This window comes from Opisthocomus hoazin, chromosome 8 (assembly GCF_030867145.1).
Source record: "Opisthocomus hoazin isolate bOpiHoa1 chromosome 8, bOpiHoa1.hap1, whole genome shotgun sequence".
NCBI classification, from domain to species: domain Eukaryota; kingdom Metazoa; phylum Chordata; class Aves; order Opisthocomiformes; family Opisthocomidae; genus Opisthocomus; species Opisthocomus hoazin.
In genome coordinates, this window is record NC_134421.1 from 61,236,416 (window position 1) to 61,259,532 (window position 23,117).

At 39.5% G+C, this 23,117-nt stretch overlaps 1 protein-coding gene across 13 annotated transcripts in view; it reads right to left on the bottom strand.

Moving 5' to 3' along the window:
* Positions 1-23,117, bottom strand: part of MAGI2 (membrane associated guanylate kinase, WW and PDZ domain containing 2) — a 786,243-nt gene that overhangs the window by 162,661 nt on the left and 600,465 nt on the right. For all 13 annotated transcript variants that reach the window (XM_075427760.1, XM_075427753.1, XM_075427751.1 and 10 more), the window contains one exon: positions 2,672-2,729. In XM_075427760.1, the coding sequence (XP_075283875.1) occupies positions 2,672-2,729 (58 nt within the window). The remainder of the gene's footprint in view (positions 1-2,671; positions 2,730-23,117) is intronic.

Genomic DNA, 23,117 nt, shown 5'->3' on the forward strand with positions numbered 1-23,117 from the left:
TAGTCTTTATTAGCTTTAATAGCAACACCTTTGAGGTTTTTCTTTGTTTCTTTTTTAGCTCTTCCTCTCATGTCAGAGTATTGGAGCTGAGGGTGGCTGGCCCTTGTAAGGTGAACCTGCCTCATTGCTCATCCTTACAAACTTCCCATGGGATAGAAAGGTTTCAGTAAGCAGAGTACAAGCCCTTATTTTGCTGGCAGTTTTAAAGGCCTGCATGGAAAGCTGGATGGGACTTGAATGTGTGAACGTTCATAACCTAACTTTTCATGATTTACTCTCTCTTATGCATAATTAAAGGAGTTTATTGTAATCTGGTTTTATCTAGTTAAAAATGAACTCATCTGCTGAATACTGGTAATAAAAAAGGTGTGACTGCCACTTTTTAACATGAGAAATGGAAAGCAATCTTTGTTTCAAACTTATTGAGTTCAGATAGCAAATTAAAGTACAGCTAGATTTTACTGTCTGTAAAACTCCTTACAAATTTAGTACTGCTGCAGTTTTAATGCCATCCTGTGAACATCCATTCCACTTCTAAAAACCTCTGAGCCTGCAGTAGGTTTGATATATCTTTCCACAGATCTTATCTGTGGTAGGATTAATAAATTTGGCCCTAACCACCTTAAAGTAGGTAATTGCATAGTAACATCTGGGCCTGGTGCCTTGCATCTGTTAACCTGTGGATGGACATGAAATGAAGATAAATACTTGCTCCTGTTCTGACTGCAGTGAAGTGTGAGCCTCACCGGTGCCAGAATGCCTTGGGCTGCGCTAACAACAAAGCGGGGTCTCAGTAAGAGATGAATGCACAGAAATTGCACAACACCTGTTGCTCGCCAAACTACACGAAAAACCACTGGGGCAGATGACTCACTCACACCCAGCAGCTGCATAACTGCTCATGCAGAAACCTTCGGGGGGGGGGGGGTGGTTTAAACACCAAGATATACGAGAACTCCAGCCCCTAGCTACTTGGAGACGTCAAAAAAGAACTCGGGCATAAAGAGAGAGGGTAATTTAATGACATTACGTAGGGACTTCAAAAACTTACTAATCTTTTTGCTTGAATCTGGACTGATTAAGCTGATTTGGGCTGAGCAACAAAGCAGATGGGGCTGTTGGCTTTTTCACCTGAGGGTAGGGCACAAGCCGGGGACAAAGAAGCAGAGCAGGTGCTCCCGCATTTGGAGAATGGGACAGGAGGAGTCAGCAGAGCAGTGGCCAAACACTGTTTTCATTTCTTTGTTTGCTTTCTAGGCGGGCTAGGGAAGGTGCATGGGCATCCACAAGCTGCTGCTGTCACAGCAATAAAGAAACGGGCATCTTACATCTTCTAACCCTCCAGAAATCAGATCTTTTTTTGATCGCCCTGTCCAGCTCTACCCTATGGATGTTAATAGCAGCACATCCTGAGGTCTGGAAAAGCTGCAGCCTCGTTATCTGCCCAGAGTGATCCTGCAGTCAACGTGTTGGTACACATTCAAGGGACCAAGGGGATGATGTGACACACAAACTAAAATTTTCTATTTTGTATCAAACACCTAGAATAAATGTACTGCAAGGGGATGATGTGACACACAAACTAAAATTTTCTATTTTGTATCAAACACCTAGAATAAATGTACTGCAAGGGGATGATGTGACACACAAACTAAAATTTTCTATTTTGTATCAAACACCTAGAATAAATGTACTGCTTATGTGCCAGGATTTGAAATTGAGCTTTTAGGTCAGGGACCATCTTCTCTAACGACCTCTCTCTGATAAAAGGAACTAGTGGATCGATCTTTCTCAGTCTTTCAGAGCACTCTCTGCACAGTGACGGAGAGTGGCTTTCTCCTTCTGCTACATACTTTGTGCAGAGAGCAGAGTGAGAAGTGACCACTCTGAACAGGTATCACCATTTTGAATCTAGATTCACTTTGCATAAGTCTCAATCACTGTGTTAAGCTAAAAAGCAGAGAAAATAATTTCTCTGCTTTACTTATTTTACATAGGAACTTGCCGGAACAGGTTCTACCTATTACTTCAAACAAAAGCTTTTTATTGCACTTTTCACAGAGGAGTAAGAATCTTTTTTTTCATGTTTCATGACTGAAATAAAATCTGTAAAAAAATGAAAGCAAGGATTGTGCTGTGAAAATAGAAATTTATATTCTCTTATTTTCAGCTGCACTTTCAAGTACAAAATAAAACATAACATCCCTAAAATTTTATATGCAGCTTATAAATAACCTGCCTTCTGGTACAGTGTAAACATCTGATTGGCATCAAGGAAGGACTACCCAGAAAAGGATCTGAACTGAGCTAAAATGATTATGCTTTGCCCTATTCATTGATTAACAAGATCTGTACCTCACTGGATATCCAAACCTTACATAGAAAATACAATATTTCTTTAATGAAAATGATCTTTGTACAAGTATCATCGGGAATGATACTCTGAAATCAGACCCTGGAGAAAGGGAATGACTGAATGCCTGAGTCACTGATTTGAGACACATTGAATATATTTGGACAGATTAGCTGTACTGATGACTAAGAATTCCTGGTATACCTTCAGTTTAACACGTCAATCGTATCATACTTTTCCAGGCTAAGCACTGCAGAGGATACTAGTATTAGGTTATGACATAGTAACAGCAACTTAATATTGAACTTGGAAACTTACTCAACATAATAAGTGCCATAAATGGGATCATCAATTTTCTCCCAGCCATATGGAAGCTCTGAAAAAAAAAGAGTTATCTCTCTCAGTAAATGCAATACAGACTGCTAAGATTTCTAGGAACAAAATTGCGGATCTTTGCTGGACTTTGAGGGAAATAATAACTTGATAGTGAAATTAGATACAGTGACCAAAGCAAATGCCAAATCTTGAACACACATCACGGCAGCCACAAGTAGTAGTAACATGAAAACTGGCATGCAAACACAGACCTCAGTCTCTAGCACAACACATTTTAGCTGAACGCCATTATTGTTCCAACAGCTGTGCCAGTCATCAACTGCAGCACATCTTGTATGACATCACCACCGGTGGAAGTGAGGGCATTCTGTTTTCCCAAATAGGTACACACAAAAAAAAGTACTTTGTTTTTTGAGCTTTTTTTTTTTTTCCTAGGAATCCTGGAAAAGTTGGTCTTGAAGGAATGAAAAGAGTTTGCCTCCTGCCATACAAGTACAGCAAGTGTACCTAAATGTTTCTGAGAAGTTTCTTCTGTTTGTCTCACCTAATGGTAGTTCCACAGCCACCAAAGGCATCCTGTTCCAAAGCTTAGCTATAGATCAGGGAGTACATAGTAGCACATGGAAGTACAAATCAAAGTAAGACATTACAGTATCTTCTGGCTGTAAAACTAATTGCATTTTGCAGAAACAGAGAAGATCACTAAAACATTCCAGTATTAATGATTAGAAAGTTCAATACATTGATTTCATGATCTTGAAAATCAGTCTGTGTTCATGTACAAGCAAACTGTCACATGTATATCTGTGTACACCCATAAATAGATATTTTATTATTGCTCACACTGAATGCTTAAAAAATTATTATACTGTCAACAGAACTTCATCTTCTGTTTAAAAGGCACCAGACAGATGTGATAAGTATCTCAGCTGACACAGAGTAAATGTGATGACTTTGATGGAGGAGACTTACAGAAGGATGGGCATTCCCATCATGCACAGGTATTGATTTCTATGCAGTTAAGGACTATGTACAATATAGAGGGAGTGGTACTGAAATTCGATAAGGAAATTTGATTCTGGAATTCCTTATCAGATTTTTTTTTCTTTTTAAACTCTGTTGCTCTTTTAAAGTAACTTTTTGGAGACAATAGGAGTACCAACCTAGACAGAGAAGAACTGATGTAGCTCATACTGAACACAGTTATTAAATTGGCCATAAAGAAGTACTCCTGGATGATTTGATCTTTTTTTTTTAAGTGACAATGTGGATAGACAATTACTGGTGTGCTGTAAAAGGCAAATAGGAAAGTAAAGCCTGACTGGCAATAGGGAGATTAAAGTGTTAAAAAAATAACATTAAGAAATTGTTTCAACTCTGCTTGTTACTTCCCCTTTAAATGCATCTGTAATGTCTTATCCTTTCTTGAGTGAACCTGCTTAGACTGTTGTAGCCGTCGTCACATTGTCCTCAGAGGATGTTCCTGCTCAGCCTATTCCAATATTGCAACAAAGGATACAACCCTCTTGTCAGAGTCTGGTGGATAAGGAACTCCACATTACTTCTTTTGTAATGAAAAGCTCAAGGAATTCCTTAATGTTGATATTCAGCTGTTCCTATTATTCTTAGAATATTGTTAGCTTTGAATTCGTCACTCTGAACTGCTTTTGTCGGGGCTTTTTTGTTACTGTCACTTCATGGGAATAAATGCAGCATGAGTTAGTTATTTAAGCAGGTCACAGAATCATAGAAGTGTTGAGGTTGGAAGGGACCTCTGGAGACTGTCTAGCCCAACCCCTTTGCTCAAAGTAGGGTCACCTAGACCAAGTTGCTTAGGACCATCTCCAGTCGGCTTTTGAGTATCTCCAAGGATGGAGACTCCACAACCTCTCTGGGCAACTTCTTCAAGCGTTTGTTCACTCACAGAGTGAAGAAGTTTTTTTCTTTTGTGTAAACAGAATTTCCTGTATTTCAGCTTGTACCCTTTATCTCCTGTCCTGTCACCGGGAACCACTGAAAAGAGCCTGGTTTCTTCTCCTTTCACCCTCCTTGAAGTATTTATTTAGATTGATAAAATCCCCCTGAGACTCGACTCTTCTCCTCTCTTCTCCTCTCTTCTCTTCTCTTCTCTTCTCTTCTCTTCTCTTCTCTTCTCTTCTCTTCTCTTCTCTTCTCTTCTCTTCTCTTCTCTTCTCTTCTCTTCTCTTCTCTTCTCTTCTCTTCTCTTCTCTTCTCTTCTCTTCTCTTCTCTTCTCTTCTCTTCTCTTCTCTTCTCTTCTCTTCTCTTCTCTTCTCTTCTCTTCTCTTCTCTTCTCTTCTCTTCTCTTCTCTTCTCTTCTCTTCTCTTCTCTTCTCTTCTCTTCTCTTCTCTTCTCTTCTCTTCTCTTCTCTTCTCTTCTCTTCTCTCTTCTCCAGGCCAAACAGTTCCAGCTTTCTCAGCTTTTTCTTGTAGGACAGATGCTCCAGTCCCTCAGTCATCTTAGTGGCCCTTCACAGGACTCTCCTCTATATATCCATGTCTCTCTTGTACTGGGGAGCCCAGAACTGGATCCAGAACTCCAGCTGTGTCTCATGAGTGCCGAGCAGAGGGGAAGGATCATCTCCCTTGATCTGCTGGCAATGCTCTGCCAACTGAAGCCCAGGAGGCTGTTGGCCTGCTTTGTTGCAAGGCCATGTCACTGGCTCATCATCTAGTCACCAGGCATTAGAAAGCCCTGGTGTTGCTTTGTCCAGACCTGCTGAGAACTTCACTAAAATCTGTTGGTGACTGACCCTACAATGCTTCTCACAAAGTCCTGTATAGCCTGAGACAAGACTGTGGAATATGATCCATAAGTATTCAAAGAGAAAGCAGCTGATGCACAAATCTTGTACTGCCCCTACACCAAGTTTCATTTCCAATGTATGAATGATAAATAAGGCAATAATTTGCTATGAAAAAATTATGCTTTTACCTAACCCTAAGAGACAGGATGAACATGAAGTATTAGTTTAAATGCTATAGGTACATTTTACTTCCATGTAACCTTGCAAGGTTTTTCTCCCCTAATTAATTTAATGTTGCTTTCACATCTGACCATCTAAAATTAAATTCCCGCAGAGAAAAGTGAGGCAGGTACCAGTAAAATCTGTACATAAAAATGTACACACACACACACAGAGATGTGTGCATAGGTCCTTTTCCCAAAGTGTATTAGTAGATGGGTTTTTTTCTAACTATTAAATTAAAAAAGGAAAGCTGGTGTTTTGCCCAAATTTAAAAAATAGGTATTTTTCTGCAAATATATACACTTTGAAGTACATAGATGCGGAGGGCATATTTTGTTTTACATATTTATGAAAATCTGAAATAATCTGAGGATTTACTGTTAACCTATTGGTCTAGTTTTTCCTAAAGTAATGATATATAACTGTATTTATGAACTGGCACAACTATTGAGAAGGCAAATGGCAAATCCCATTTTCTCGTGTAAAAGTCTGTAAAAATTTAATGAATTGGACATATTATTGAGAACCCCCTTTTAAATGCATGGACTGAACCACTGATTATCTAACATCATAAAATAGTCTTGGGTTCAGAAGAAAAGAAATAAAAAATTACCTTTGTATACCATAATAGATATAAACTCCATGTAAGGCTGTGCTCTAATTTCATTCTTCCATTTGAGATGCAGCCTGTAAGCTATGTTTGCTTAAAATTCTGTGTTGACCAGCAAAATGAAATTGCTAGAGCACAAATCCCAAGCCCTCCGCCCGCCAAGTATGGCAGATAAGGTTAGTGGAGTGTAGTTTACTACCGAGCTTCTGTTAGAAGAATCACCTGCTACGTTTGCTTTCAGGAGCACTGTGATTATTATTCATTACATTAAATAGTGGCATCTATTCCATTTTTCACTATTGAAATGAAAGACTATAGGACAGAAATATCTTAGTTCTTCATGAAACAGGAAGCTAAGCATTTGCCAAATTACGGGTGAGGGCATTACAGTTTCTCTTTTTCACTTCACTGTGCCCAGGGATGATCATTAGGGGTGAGAGTGAACAGTAAACATCTACAAAAAAGAACGGTTACAAAACAGTTGTGAAGGAGATTACTGTTGGCCACCATGATTTGAGTTGGGAAGGGAGCTATAAATTATAGCATTCTCTGATATTCATGTGGTAGCACTAGCATGCTAGTTTATGTATAATTTCTGCAACCAACGGTTTCATGGATACTATGCTATATATGAAACCTTCATTTTCATGAGCTCCACACTTCTATCATTCATGTCTTTCAATTCTATTGACTCCAGGAGGCTTTCTCAGTATTGAAGCAAAAAAAAAAATCTACCCTTTATTTTCAATCTTCAGTATCTAACATTGCATTCCCACAGATCTCCTCCTATCATCCAGTGGTGGCCCTGTTCAGGAACATTTGTAAAATCACCATTTAAAAATCAGTAATAGTTTGTGCAGCATTTGGCAATGCTGATACCTCGAGTGCATGGAAAGGTGCTGGAAAATCTGTATAGTATGTTTATATGCTCCAGTTTTCACTTTCCATGCTTTATTCCTTACTAGAGAAGCAGCACCTAGTTAACACTGCAGCAGTCATCCAAAAGAAAAGATCAAAAAGTTACAGCTGATACTAAGACACTTTGCTTAGTATGTATCTGGGTAAGCTTTCAAATGCAGGAGGAGCTGCATTTCTAAAAGTTAAATGCACAGTGGTAACAAAAGCCTTTGTATTTTCAAAGAAAGAAAGAAGGAAGGAAAGAAAGAAGGAAAGAAAGAAGGAAAGACTAATATGAATTCAAGCAGGTCACTGTAATAATCAATGGTAGTGCCTTTTCATCACAGCCTGCTTATGCTAATGGTCCAGATGCTGTTATTCTGCCTCCTGAAAGCTGTTGTGTTTCAGAATGATTTTTGATGGAGCCACTTAACCTTCTCTGCTGATGGAAGAAGGAGTACATTTTGGATCTCTATGTGCCAAGATGAAAAAGCTTATGACCAAGCCTAAGGATTAATTTTTCTGAAGTTTACGGAGTACTAACTGTGTTAAAAAGAGTAATAAAAATCTCTCAAGGTTTCAGAACAACAGCCAGCACTGTGTCTCTACCCTACTGACAGTCTGGAAATAAAGACGAGAGCATATTTCTTGAATCAGCTGCCATCAAAATATTTGTATAGTGCAAAAGAGTATAGTATGAGAGAGAAAAAGAAAATACAATGCCTGCTGGTACTGAAAATCCTGTCAATAGGGATGTGGAAGCTGTGGAGGTCAGCAAGAGTTTCGTTCACCTGCCCTGTTAACACCCAGGTCAGGAATCTTATTCTAACCAATGTATGAGCCTTTTCAGAAAAATACTGTACCTTTCCACTCAACAGCCTATGTTTGTTTTATCTCTTGTTTTCTCTCTTCCCTTTTCTTTCCCCCTGTTTCAGATTCAGTTTTGCCTTTTCAAGTCAGCTTACCTTCTACAGAGGGTATCAAATGAGCTGGGTTAAAAGTTGCAAAATACCGTGCAGCTCCACAGTCAAAGGCAGTTGCACACTCTTCCAGTTTCTTTAAGAGATACGGTCCTTGCCAATATTTATCTGCAGCTCTAAATCAGTGTTCCTCAAGGCATAGCTCACATGAAAAATGTTACCTGCAATACACTAAAGGGCAGTGCACGGATTACCAGGGAGCGGATGCAGCTCATGGCACGCTGTGCTGCTCCCTCAGGAGCAAAGGGCTGGAGGTGTCTGGTTTGAATGCTTTCGTTCACATGTGTCCACATTGCCCGGCTGATACATGAAACAGATATAGTAATTGCACTGCTGCTCCTGAAACCTTCTGTTACAGGTTGCCATAAGAAAAGAGAGGATAATTTTGCTCACTGAAAATCAGTATTTAACCTACTATCCACATACCTTCTGCTAGGTCACCTGTCTGCATAACATCTTGGAGCTCCAAAAAACAACAAAAAAATCAACAGGTATACACTATGGTAAAATCCTTTCTATTACCTCAACAGGTTCCTCCACTTAGCCATGTTTCAAATGTCTCCACCTAAGCTGGAAAATGCAGTTACTAACATGGACTTCTCTAATCTTGTGTACAAATCAAAAGCTGCAGAAGAAAATAAATTCGATAAAAGAATTGGTAGTTGGATTGTTCACTGTCACAGTGAAAATAACAACAAAGGCAGGATGGAGAACCCCACCTTCACAGCAAAAACAAATTCATTCCTCCTATCATGGACGCCCTGGAAAACTTAGGGAATGTACCAACTCCAAGCCAAGCCTTGTAAGCTCAATTTCAATTAAACTTTTTTTCTCCAGCTGCCATTCTCATACCAGAAAATTTCACAAAGTCACGACTGTTTATGTTCTGCCTGTAATCACAAACCATTCATGTGCAATTCATTCTCATGAATAAAATGACATTATGCATAATTTCTTCTTGCACAATGGAAACAAATGTCTAACTAACATTCACATCTGATAAATGTGTCTTCTTCCTTCTGTGCAGCTTATTGTGTCACGCTACATCCTTAATTGTGTAGAACATAGATTACTAAATATTACTGTCAATTCAATAATATTTTCTCCCAGCATTGTTGCAAAGTGAAATATTGCAATCAGTAGGGATATTTTTAACATTAGATGTACTTGATCCCTCTGACATGCAGAACTATATAACATCTAATCAAGATTTGCATTAATACACTGAAAACATACCAACTGAATTACGGAGTTTTAAAAAAGAAGTTCATAAAGGACTTGTTAAGTATTAATTCAAGTAAAAATTAAAAAAAAATGCAATTAAAAAGAAATTAGGAGAAAAAATACCTTATACGTTGAGAATTTAGTTAGGTTATTGTAGGCAGTGCCTGAGAAGGTTGCCTTAATAAAGCCTTAATGAAGAACTCAATTCTCAACAGCTTAGTGGGGAATAGGTGAAGCTGGTCAGTGTACTCTCCACGGACCTTTTCAAGAGAAGCTTAGAGTCTCTGTTAAAAGATTCCACACAAACAATAAAACCCTGTTTTCAGTGAATTCAGAAAGAGTAGATTCAAGGAAAGCAGAAATACTCACAGAAACATATTTTTTAATTAAAACTTTAAAATTTTTCCATCAAATCATGTTATGCTTTTGCCTTGTTCCAGTCCTTGCTCCTGTGTTATCTGTGCTGGTTACTTGGTTTGTACTACAGAACTTTTGGGGACAGAGAAGCTTAAACCAGCTCCATGTTGTTCTCACGATTCCCACTAAAGCGACTAGTGTTTTGCTGGGGAAATAGAAACCACTAGGAAATGCTGAAAAATCTCATTTTTTAGTGATGAGTTCTTGCCCAGGACACTGGATATAAATGCATCCAGGCTTCCATTGAACAATCAAACAGCTATGTGCCTTAGCTTCTAAGAATGGTTTGGGATAATGTTCTGAATTCTGTGTTAATTACACATTATCTCATTTTTAGTATAACAAAGGGTACATCTAAACGGAGTCACTGAAACCCTTCTCCTCACAGCTCCTAGCTTTACTCTAGCTAACATAGGCACTGCCAGGAGTGAAGTCACTTGAGGATGACTCTCGGTGCAGAACACACGTGAACCTACTGGAGCAGCTCAGCCCACGCCCCAGCGTTACTCACACGCCTGCCAAGGGGCCGCAACAGCATTGCTGCTGGTTCAGAGTTCAAACACGTGCATAAAAGAGACGGTCACAGGCACACTCGTTTTACCAGTGGAAAAGGAACCCCAAATACATCAACTCCACACTGCATTATCAATTTGTATTCCTGAAGCTCAGCAGATTTGCTGCACACCATGTACAGCTAGTGTGGAAGATTCTGCTTTTGAAACTGATTTTATTAACACAGCTTTTTCATGCTATATTTTTTAGACTTTGAAGAACACAGACTGAAAAGAAACATTCTATTTGATCTTTTGGATGTTCATATCTTTCAGAGCTTATACCTTATTACTGACTGTATGAATTCAGCCTTGTTATAAACCAGTGTTTTCTACTTAATAACTGCCTGATCTTATGAAGTTAGGCTTTTCTTCTTCTATTTGGTTTTCAGATTCTTCATTTATTTATATTATTTCCTTTGCTGCTAAATGTTTAACAACATACCCTGAGAATTTATGGAGTCATTGAATTTACTGTTATTATATAACCTAAAACCTGCAGTTTGGCTACTAACCTATAAAGACCTCTAGAAGTATGTAGCTACTAAATGTGCAGGCTAGACATCATGGGAGGCAGCTAGGTATTCTGTTACTAGTATATCAGATTCAACATACTTTAGCTAGTTGTTCACCTCAACCTCTGGTACAACAAAGAAAAAAGCTTATTATTCTGTAATAAACCCAAATGATACATTTTAATGTTATTTTCAGTACCAAAATTTATTAAAGGGGAAACAGGCTTTCTTCACAGGACAAGTACTCCTGCCCCTGACCATCTTGGTGGCCTTCTGCTGAACTGGGTCCCATTTACCAGTCCAGTTTATCTTGTATTGCCTGTCCCAGAACTGAATGCAATATTACAGATGCGCTCTAACGAGTCAGTTCCCAGCCTGTACTGTTGCAAGATTTTCTTCCTTGTCAGCTGCAGGACTTTGCATTTGTCCTTGCTGAATTTTGCAAGGTTTCTGCTGGCCTATTCCTCCAGCCTGGCAAGGTCCCTTAGTGGCAGCCCTACCCTTGAGTGTATTGACTGGTCCCCCTAACTAGAGGTCATTTGAAAAGTTGACTTTGTTGCCTCCTGCAGACTGTACATAAAGATATCAAACAGGACAGACTCCACTATCAACCCCTGCAGTACACCTCTTGCATAGGCATTCAGGTATAGAATGGCCCACTAACCGCTATCCTCTGAGCCTTATCACCCAACCTGCTACGTACCTATGCAGTTCTCCATCTATCCAGATTTTTAATGCCCTGAGATACACAAACATTGTGGGAGACTGTGCAACAAATCTTGCAAAAGTCAAGGTAAGGATATCCACTGCTGTTGCTTCATCCACAAATCTAGTCCTTTTAGCACAGCAATCAAATTGATCAGGCATGATATGCACTGGATAAATTCCCACTGGCTGTTTCCAGTACCCACCCTCTATTTTGGGTGTCCAGAAATGTGTTCTCAAAGGACTTGCTTCATGAGTTCATCAGGGACATTGTCAGGACCTGATACCTGCCAGTGTTCTGACCTCCTCTGCCACAGCATTTTGAACTTTACTATTTCCTAGTCACTAGAGCCAAAACTGCCATTGGTTATCACACCTTCCACTGGTTCTTGCTGTTAGTTCAGAGCAGGTCACCCCTCATTGGCCCATCTGGTACCTGTATCAAGAATTTATCCCCAAAAAACACCAGAAATCTTGTTGCCTGCTTGTCTTCTGCCTTGCTGTTCATCTAGCAGATGTTAGGGAGGTTAAAATCCCCCATGAAAATCAGAATCTATGATCAGAGACTTCCTCAAGTTGTTTAAAGCAAGATTCCTCACCCTGATCAGAGGATCTGTGTCAACAACCCACCAAGGTCTCCCTTACTGGCCCCTCCTCTGATCCTGAGCACCAGACTCTCCACCAGCCAGCTGTCTATCCCATAGAAGAGTTCCGTACATCCAGACTGTCCCCTTGAACAGAGGACAGATACTTTTCCTCACCTCCCATAAACTCACCTCCCCTTTCCCGGTCAAACAGGTTATTTTACCTTGTTTCTGACTGATTTTTAAAATAACAACACTAAAATTTAATTAAATTTCAACCAACATTAGAAAACATTTGTTTCATTACTTCATTTGTCTCACTGGGTCTTGAGAGTCTCAAGTCAATGTTTCAAAATAAAACACACAGCATAATGCTGTCTGTTTTTTTGTTTTTCAGTCTTGTCATTGCACCAAATGGCAATTACTTGATTTTATGTGACAGGTGGGTGAGGCAAATGGATAGACATATTATAAAAAGAGATGGGAAAATGTGGTATCTATAGTGATAATAATAAAAAAACACCAGCGAAGAACTACTTTGTATGTTTACAATGAACTGACTAGCTGTGGGTGGTCCACAAACAAAAAGCTATCCTGCCCAGACTGTAATATCGCACAGGTACATTACTTATTTGTGATGAGCTGCAACTGCCTCAGAAGCATCAGTTACTGGCCTTGGATTGAAATCTCAGAGCAGATTAAATAAACCAGTGCTGTGATCAAGTACAAGACATCTTGTATTTTTATATTTTATTTCCAAGTGGCCAATGAAGTTGTATGCAATCAGATAGCAGAATCCTCCTCAAGCACTTCCTACGTGATCTGTTTCCATGACTACCATGCTTTTTAATAATATGTTTTCACAGGTCTCAACAGTAGCTGGATATATGTAATGCAGACACATTAGTTGTTTAAATAGTATTTCATGAAATAGATAAATCAATACAATTGATGAGGGAGGTTACATTGCACCATGGAAAATTCAGGTTAACTCTGCAGCTGCTGAGGCAGCAATTCTCTATTCAAACTATCTGGTTTTGTCTCCTCAGTGGCTTCATCACCTTGTCTAGGGTGAGAACTTTAAAAGTCCCATTTTTTACTACTTTCTGCTTTGTTGCACAATATATAAAAAACTGCTTTAACTGCATGGCATGTAACTGCTTTCTGAAACTTCTTGTCACAACTTATTCATCATCATGCATTAGTTATACTTATGAGGACACTCAAATTGAGTCACTCCATACTTTAAAGATTATGCTAAAAAATTCCTTGGCATTTGAATGACAAGGAAATATGTATGAATTCAGAAGCTTATTTTTCTTTATTTGAATTGTATGCCATCTGCCAAAACTCTCTCTCAGTATGGTTCTGTGACAGCATCAGAAAGGAACTTTGCATGAGAAATAGGTGTGTGGTCCTTTGTTCATCTACCAGATGTATTTTGTTTGTGTTTGTAAGGGCACTTTGCAAATGTAGTGCCCAATTAATACACCAGTTTGTGACAATGAGAAAATAATTGGATTTCTAAGTCACTTTTCCTTCAAGAGTTTTAACGTGGGGGATAATAATAAGACAATATCTATCCATGTTTTTTTCATGTTTTAATGTTCAGTAATGTTGGCATGTACTAACAAGTTACAGGAAGAAAGAAAAAAAAGGAAGGCAAAGTAGTACTTTCACGTTCATAGTCATAGTGCAATATCACGAAAAGTGATAACACACATATTTTCCACTCCTTCTTTCCCTCCTCTCTTCCTTCTTAGTGTAAAACCTTAATAAGAGTGAATAGAGCAGTAACGCAAACACTAGAGAGGAGACTAAGAGGGTACTGTGTTCGAGGGAAAGGATGGAGATGGGACAGAGAGATGGAGAAAAACAAAGAGCAGGCTGTGATTCTTCAAGTGTCTTTTTAATCATTAAGCATCTCCAAAGCTCTTTATGTTCTCTTCCCAAAGAAAAGAGCCTCTTGCTTTTCCCAAGAAACCCCAAATCTCGTTCAAAGACAAGCTGCAGCCTATTCCTAATTCTCTCCAAACCTAGTGGTTATTATCAAAAGGATTTTTCCCCCCCCTGCCCCCTTCTTGAGACTGCTTCCTTCCAGCCCCGACTGGTGATGCAGTCCCTCCTGAATTCTGCTGGGCAGGAGCATCTCCGCTGCCATATCTAAGCCTGAGTCCTTCCCATCCCCAGAACTTCTGAGGGAAATAAGATTATAAAGACAACCAAAAGACTGCTGTGGCTACCTCAGAAAAAAAGCAGATCTACAACAGTTAAGGGAAGAAGAAAGTGTCTGCTCACTGTTTTTTCATTCCCGTGCAGCAATTTGCATAAGTCAGGGGACTTTCAGGTTACTCGTTCATATGACTGCCTTTGTCATAAGCATCAATGCAGGGAAATGAGGTGTCTTACTTTCATGATTGTGTTATATGTAATTTTGGAATTAGCAACGGATCTGTTCAATTTATTCCAACTGCAAGTAACATTTTTCTCAGTCTATGCCCTTGCTTTGTCCCATCTGGTACACCATTGATTTCTGCACAGGTATTAATTTAATGAATTATTTAAATTAAATTAATTACTTTTAACTGCGTTTGTACTTCATGGTTGAAGGTAGATGTCCAAACTGAAGCTGTACCAACTCAGTGGCATAATAAACAAATCTGCAATTTCATCTCTTCTTTTCTGTTTGTTAGTCTTTCAATTTCTGCTCTTTACTGTTCTCCAGTTTCTTCAGCTCCTTAAACATCAAGGTCACTATAAGTTCTGAAAAAAGAGACCCTCTAAACTGCATCCCCTACACCTTATCCCCAAAGCAGTATGGTCTACCACAAAGTTGGTACAGAATAGACACTACAGTGACCCTACAGGAACACCAAACATGAAGACTGAACAGATCTCTCACTGCAGTATCTCATTTCAGCCCAGCTTTGCCAGAGTCTATTTTATACCTTTGCAATTCCTTTGCAAGCCAGTTTAGAAGTAATCAGATATAGGCATACAAAGGCATACTTTTACAGGCTGACTTGGTGATACTTGATTGAAATTTTTTGAGGATTTCTTATTCTGGCCCATGAGAAAAATTCAGACTGAGTGCTTAGGCTGCGTCACCTCAACATCAGCACACCTTGTTCGGAAGGGTCAGTAAGAAGGGCAGCAGCATGATCTTACTGACAAGAGCCTCAGATACTTCAAAAAATACATGTGTGAGGGCGTAAAAGAAAATATAAAAAATACCGTTCAAATAAAGCTGTCCCTGAATCAGTAGAAAGGAGCCTGAAGATATCAGACAAATAAACTGTAGAAATTGCAAGCAGCAGAAATGGAGAAATTAGGCTGTGGCAACATATATTCTAAGATTGATTTTGTTGTCGTTGTCTGTAACTAAGCATAGTTGTAATATAACCAGAGAAGAGCAAAGAAGCACAGAACAGAACAACTTTCAGTAGATAGTTATATTTCTTTTAGTTCATTTTCAGTCTTCATAAAACTTTATAAACTCTACTGGCCATCTGCAGGCAGAACTCAGAGGATGAGAATTTTATTGGGACTTCTTTGCTGGACAGGCTTAGAGACTATAATTATTATCTTAAAGTCAAGCAGAGCTGGAAGGGACTTGATTTTACATCTCGCTCTCAAGGCACTGCTAACATTATAACTGTAAGGCTTGCTATGTACTGCTGTAAAATGTAATGTTGGGATTATCATCCATAACTTCCAGATGCAGCAGAATGGGCTAAATTTAGTTTGTTTGTAATTTACGATATATTCACTGTACGCACTAATAAATAGCTAGTTATGTTTTTGCTTGGTGAACTTAAATTACTTTGAGGAAAATGTTATAGGCCTACAGAATATATGTGCTCACTAAGTATGCCTTTTTTGCTAAGCTGCCATCAGGACTTGTGGATTTAAACTAGTGTCTATTTTCTTCTTTGATATGCAATTAGGTGGTTGCATTTCACAGGCTTGGTTCACATCTGGTTCACTGATCTGTTCTCACAGAGAAAGATTATTTCTGTATCATGGGAAAAAGTAAGCCTCCAATCTTTTATAAAAAGTCTTACAAATGCGGATAATTGAATACTACATGCATTTTAGGTGCATATTTTTCTCTGCTTCACTGACAAAGTCAGTTGTGCAACTGCTGTGTTAATAAAATGGTTGGCTCTAAGTACTTGCAACACCTGTGGCAGAGGCGGCCTCTGCCAGCCTTTTAGTACATAGTGAAATGATAAAAATGTATTAGTTTTCCACTTTGCAGTTGCATTCCTGATTACACAATGCAGCTGGTGCTGCAGGAAAATCCGTGCTGTTTAACAGTAAAGGAATTTAAGTGGAAGGAGTGAAGATGGTGTTGCTTTGCAACTGTTTCTTTTTTCTCTTTAATCCCTTTTTTTCCTTCTACCATTTTAAAATGAATAAATGATGACAAATGGCAAAATGACAAGGGGAGTACAAAAGATGGGTGGAAACAAGGGAGAGAAAGCATCAGAGCATCAGTGTGACAGTGAGGGGAGGAAGACACATTGCTATGATTGGCACGATGGCTGGGCAAATATTGCTTGGACTGGCCCTAAGATTTCGCATTTTCATCCATATCTTACTTCTCTCATCCTTTATTTGTCAATCTCTTCTCTTTTGCCAGTTCTATTTCCTTCACTTAGCTCTTTCTTTTTTTTTATAATTTTATTTTTAGCTTTCTTTCCCTTTTTTTAAAAATTGTTGGAGTCAGTAACAAACAGGATACCTTTTGTCTTCCTAGAAGTGATGGAAGATAATGGTGTCTCCTGCAAGTTAAAATAGGAACAAATGCTCAACCAATTTGTACCATAAAGCCTAAAGAAGGGAAAATGTTTGTGTTTATAATTTCTGAGTTTGCAGAAGATGAATCTGGATATCTGTACCAAATCTAAAAGAGAATGGGGATTGTATGATATGGTTTTAAGATCATGAGCTGGCTGCTCCTTTAAAACACAAAAAACCCACATGATATGAACATGTAACTCACTACTGAGTGCTTAGCATGACAAGCATTTTATAAAATTAAAACTCATCTATATGTCAGTCTAAGGTTCTCCTGAGAATATTTGTTTCCTTGTCTTCCTTTAACAAAGGTAATTACGGCCACTCAGTTGTTTTAGGACCACAACTGTAAACAGGAGAAGTATGGGCTGAATCAGGTCTGTCAATTTTACATTGTCTTAAAGAGTCTGAAGTTCACAACACTTAACCATTATTTGCTCAGATTTCCAGTATCCTGCGCTTTTATGGTAAGTATGACAATATCTGCTTGCCTCAAAAAACGGGGCCCTCATGAGCAACTGCAATCTGACAAGCATCAAGGTCATTCTCATGTCACTTCAGAACAAGGGTGTTAAAAGTGATCGGTGTCAGACAGTATCTCTGAGCTAAACTTTGCCCACTGTTGGATTTGCAGGTCCAACTTCCACCATACAGATGGTACCAGTGTTCTGAAATAATGTAATAAAGTGAACCGAGACACCAGCTATTCATAGCAATCAATCACCAGCATCCTTATCCACAGTTAGTTACGGCAGTGAGCAGAAAAACATGTTGACATAGCCAATGAAATTAATGAAGAATATTGTATTAGTATCAAAGTCACAGTTATCTTGAAAAATTCTTAATCAGTTCTCAATCCTGTCTGTTCACAGAACAAAATCTGGAGTCTGGAGGCTCTTTTGACCTAAAAATGACAGGCAGCAGCACCTTCTTTGCTGTAGCAAAAGTAATTCACTGCAACCAGACAACAATTAACACCATTTCACAGCTCCAACTATCCTTGAATAATGGGATTCATACTCTGCCCTGCTCATGTTTCTGCTCTGTTCTCTTTAACTATTATTCTTATGCAAGTTTTGCCATCTCCTTTCAGGATCTTTCTTTTAACCGTTATTAGCAAGAGGATTATTTATTTTTGTTCCAACAGAAAACATTAAAAAAAAATGTTTGATAGACTGGAAATTTTGCTGTGGCTACACTGATGACTGTCCCATTCTGTGTAATCACATTTATCTCTCATGAGGAGAAGCTCTCAATAAAGTGCTCAAATTGTGAGGCAGAGCATACGACTTTGGTACAGATACTGTCAGGTTTTCTGCAAGTCAAGGTTACACTAACAAGCCAAAGACTTTCTTTCATGTCACTATGCAAACCTGAGACAGTCTGGGTAATTCTCCAGGAATGAAAGAGAAGAAATATTTAGCAGGGCAGAAGGACCGAGGAAGTACAGACACACACCATGTGGAAGTCACCAGAGCAGAAACACTTCTGCGCATGGACACAGGAATTTGCATCTCCCCCTTGCAGTAGTTTTCTGGCCCTGCGTGGTCTTTGCACCCGCGTGTGGGGGTGGATTTGGTCCTGGTCCTGGTGGGATTCAGCTTTGCCCGGGCAAAAGGGCAGCCTCTGCCCTGCAGCACAGTTTGCTTCTCTCCCAGAGAGCCTGCACCAGTTTTGCTGCCTCAAGGGAAGCAGCAAGGTTTAACCCATGGCAATTGTCCACTGTCTTATCTTACAAAAAAAGAACTCTTGACAGAGCGATTTTTCTGTGTTAGTTTAGCTAATCTAATGGTCAGAAGGAGATAAGTCCTCAAGAGAAACTATTGCTCTTGCCTCACAAGTAAGCTTGCCTACTTCTCTGCTTAATTTTTGACAAACTGATCAACATTTATATTATTAAGGATAATCAAAGACTGTGACAATAAAAGGAAAAAATATAATAAAAAACAAAATCAAGGACATAACCACTCAATCTTGTGAGAATAAGATATTGGATTAAAGAAAGGGAAAATTTATTCAATTACTGCAATATGAATGGTCTTGACATGCCAAATATGAATACAAAACTCAATTTTTAATCTGTCTAAAAGTGTATGTCTACAGTCTTTGATTTAGACTCATGTCTAATGCAAATCACATTAAGTAGAAGAAAATGTTTGGAAGAAAGAAAAAAGAGCAGAATAAAATGTGTAACCTTCTCCCCCAAAATAAGAACTTCATCTGTTCAGGACAGCACACAAAGGCCGTTAATATTTTCCCTAGATCAGTTTTTACCTCTGCATAGTTTTTTTTTTTTAATCTTAATGGATACATGATAACCTTTGAGTTATCTAAAGGCCAAAAATGGGAATCTCTGCTGAGGGTTCTACTTTTGGCATTTCATGTTCTCTTTCAAAGAGATGTAACCTAATAAAATGTACAATAGAAATGAATCAAATTTGTATAAGCAGACTCCAAAACCAACCAAGTGCAATTTGCAGTTAAGATAGTCTCCTTTTCTGTTGCCCATTCCAAAGCATATCGTGGACCGACAATTTCTACAGATTATTTTTCACATTTGACAAAGAAAATACCTTGTAACTCAATTTGTATGCAGTTGATGTAAGAAGAAAATTATCAAAATAACAAAAACAGGCAGTGTTGCCATATGTTCCAGTACAGAAGCAAATCATATTGCATTTACACCCCACCACTATCATACAGAAAGGTTGCAAAGACGAATATTCCCTAAAAAATATCTACTAAAGGATTAAACGATGGGTAAGGTAATAGTTTTAAATTAAAAATCAAAAATATTATTTTTTCCCTTTTTTTCCTTCAAGGTCCCCCTTCATTTTTCACTCTTTCTTCCCATTATAACTCTTTTAGAGATTCTCTCATTATTTCCTTTTACTGTCGTTAGAGATCTTGATGTTATCTTTGACCAGTAGCTCCAAGTATATTTTTTCTTACAATTAAATCTTCCAGGAGCTCTAGTTTGAATAGCTTAAGAATATATAAGCTTCTTATGTCTGATACATCAAAAAAGCCCGGCCCACACATTAGTGGTCCTCAGAGCCTCAAATTGCAGTGTTATATATGCTGGTCTGTCAAAATTTCCTTTTTTTGTCAAAATGAAACATGTGATTTGTCTAATTTAGTGTTTTAATAAAAGTCTAGATTTTCTCATTTCAACCCCATTTCTTTTTCCCATCAGAATTTATTTCCACTTGAAAGAAATCTGGGATTAAAGTAGGCTGTGCTTTGCTTTTCTATAGTTCTCGCTACACATGGGTATTCTTCTGGAATAAGAGTATCTTTTACTAGGTTAACCTTCAGCTGAATACTGAACACTTCACATATAGACAAGGATGGACTGTTCAAAATGAGCTGGAAATATGAAAATGATGAAAAGCCCCTGCATTCATGGTTCTGCTTCCAAAGTATATAAATCTATTTGATTCTTCAGTTTCCCTTTTATCTTTAGAAGAAGAAGAAGGGATAATTACCTATATGCTAATAATTCTGTTAAAAGCTCCAACAGAACTGCAATCTTCAGCAGAAATGAAGAAGGAGGGCTTTGAGCAACCTGATCTAGTGAAAGATGACGCTGCCCATGGCAAGAGGGTTAGACTAATTGATATTCAAAGGTTCCTTCAAACCCAGATCATTGTATGATTCTAAGGATAATTGGTAATGCGAATAGTAATGACATGTAGGAATGTAGACAACTTGTCTCCAGGAATTCTAGTTTCTTTACAGGTGTCATGGTTTAACCCGGCAGCAGGTAACTAAACACCAGACAGCCACTCGCTCATCCCTCCCCTTCCCTTCTCAGGAGGATGGGGAGGAGAAATGGACAAAACGGGAAACCTGTAGTTTTAGATAAAGACAGCTTGATAAGACAACAGAGGAAATACTACAACTACTACTACTACTACTACTACTGATAATAATAAATATGCAAAACAAACTATATACAATTATATCACCATGTGATGACTGATTCACAGTCGCTCCCAAGCAGCGATCACAGAACCTGGAAATCGCAGATTCTGTGAATTTTACAAAACTCCTGAAAAAGACGGAACTCCCAGAAAAGTTCCAACTCCTGGACAAAAGAGGATGCAAATTAATGGAAAAGAAAAGAAACAATACCTGCCCCACTTCTCCCTGCCCGCCAACCCCTGTTCATAAACTGAAGATGATGTCTATGGTACGGAATATTTCCATTGCCCAGCTTGGGCAGACTGCCTGGCTGTGCTGCCTCCTAGCTCCTGCATATCTCCTCATTAACTGAATACAAGAGACTGGAAAAAGTCCTTTACTTCTTAGCAATAAGTGAAAACATCAGTGTTATCAACATTCTTCTCATGCTAAGTCCAAAACACAGCAGCTACTGGGAGAAAAATCAACTCTATCCCAGCTGAAACAAGGACAACAGGCGAGTTACATTTCTTCCTTTATTTCCCCACCCGTCCCTCTTTTCCTTCTGCAGTTTCCAACCAGTCAATGTTAAGAGATACTTTCTCCAGATCCTCACTTCCATTCTCATACACCTTCCCAGAAATGTGCTCCCTCTTTTTAAACAAAAATTCTTTACATGCTCTCTCTAATAATTTGAACTGAATTAGCATTGGAAATTAATCAGAAACCTTAAGAAGTGTTGTGATATCCACAAAATTTGTCAAAAGAAGGCTTTTCCCAGGGCCGCTGGTTCTTGATGATGGTGTAGGTGGGCTTTTGAGGTGGACTGAGAACTGGCCGAATGGCAGAACTCAGAGGGTTGTCATCAGCAGCGCTGAGTCTAGTTGGAGGCTGGTAACAAGTGGTGTCCCCCAGGGAACAGTACTGGGCCCAGTCCTGTTCTACTTCTTCATCAACGACCTGGATGAAGAGTTAGAATGTACCCTCAGCAAGTTTGCTGATGACACCAAACTGGGAGGTGTGGTAGATACACCAGAAGGCTGTGCTGCCATTCAGCATGACCTGGATAGGCTGGAAAGCTGGGCAGAGAGGAACCTGATGAGGTTCAACAAGGGCAAGTGCAGGGTCCTGCACCTGGGGAGGAGCAACCTCATGCACCAGTACAGGCTTGGGGTGGACCTGCTGGAGAGCAGCTCTGCGGAGAGGGACCTGGGTGTCCTAGTGGACGACAGGTTAACCATGAGCCAGCAGTATGTCTTGGCTGCCAAGAAAGCTAATGGGATCCTGGGGTGCATCAAGAAGAGTGTGGCCAGTAGGTCGAGGGAGGTTCTCCTCCTCTACACTGCCCTGGTGAGGCCTCATCTGGAGTACTGTGTCCAGTTCTGGGCTCCCCAGTTCAAGAAAGATGAGGAGCTACTGGAGAGAGTCCAGCAGAGGGCTGTGAGGATGGTGAGGGGATTGGAACATCTGTCCTATGAGGAAAGGCCGAGGGAGCTGGGCTTGTTCAGCCTGAAGAAGAGAAGGCTGAGAGGGGACCTAATAAATGCTTACAAATATCTGAAGGGTGGGTGACAGGAGAATGGGGCCAAAGTCTTTTCAGTAGTGCCCAGCGACAGGACAAGAGACAACGGGCACAAACTGAACCATAGGAAGTTCCGTCTGAACATGAGGAAGAACTTCTTCCCTCTGAGGGTGACGGAGCACTGGAAGAGGTTGCCCAGGGAGGTTGTGGAGTCTCCTTCTCCGGAGATATTGAAGACCCACCTGGACAAGGTCCTCTGTGGCCTGCTGTAGGTGACCCTGCTTCGGCGGGAGGGTTGGACTAGATGACCCACAGAGATCCCTTCCAACCCCTAACATTCTGTGATTCTGTGATTCTCAGTCCAGCAATATATGATTGTCACTACTTTTTTGAAGCAGACAAATAATACATCAGTCATTTATATGGCATTCTTCCACTGAAGTAATGATGTTAGAGCACCCCAAAGGTCTGTCAACTGATCTAGAGTGCAGTGCTCAAACCTGACTGGACTGACAACAATCAATTTTCTAGTCAGGGAAGGAAGGCTCTTTACAGGCTTTTTAGGAAGGACAGGCTGGGAAGACAAGGAGGTGGAGTTGCTCTTTATGTGAGAGAAGAGTTGGAATGCATGGAGCTCTGCCTGGGTATGGATGGGGAGCCAACTGAGAGTTTACGGGTGAGGATTAAAGAGAAGACAGGAAGGGTGACTTGATAGTCAGTGTCTGC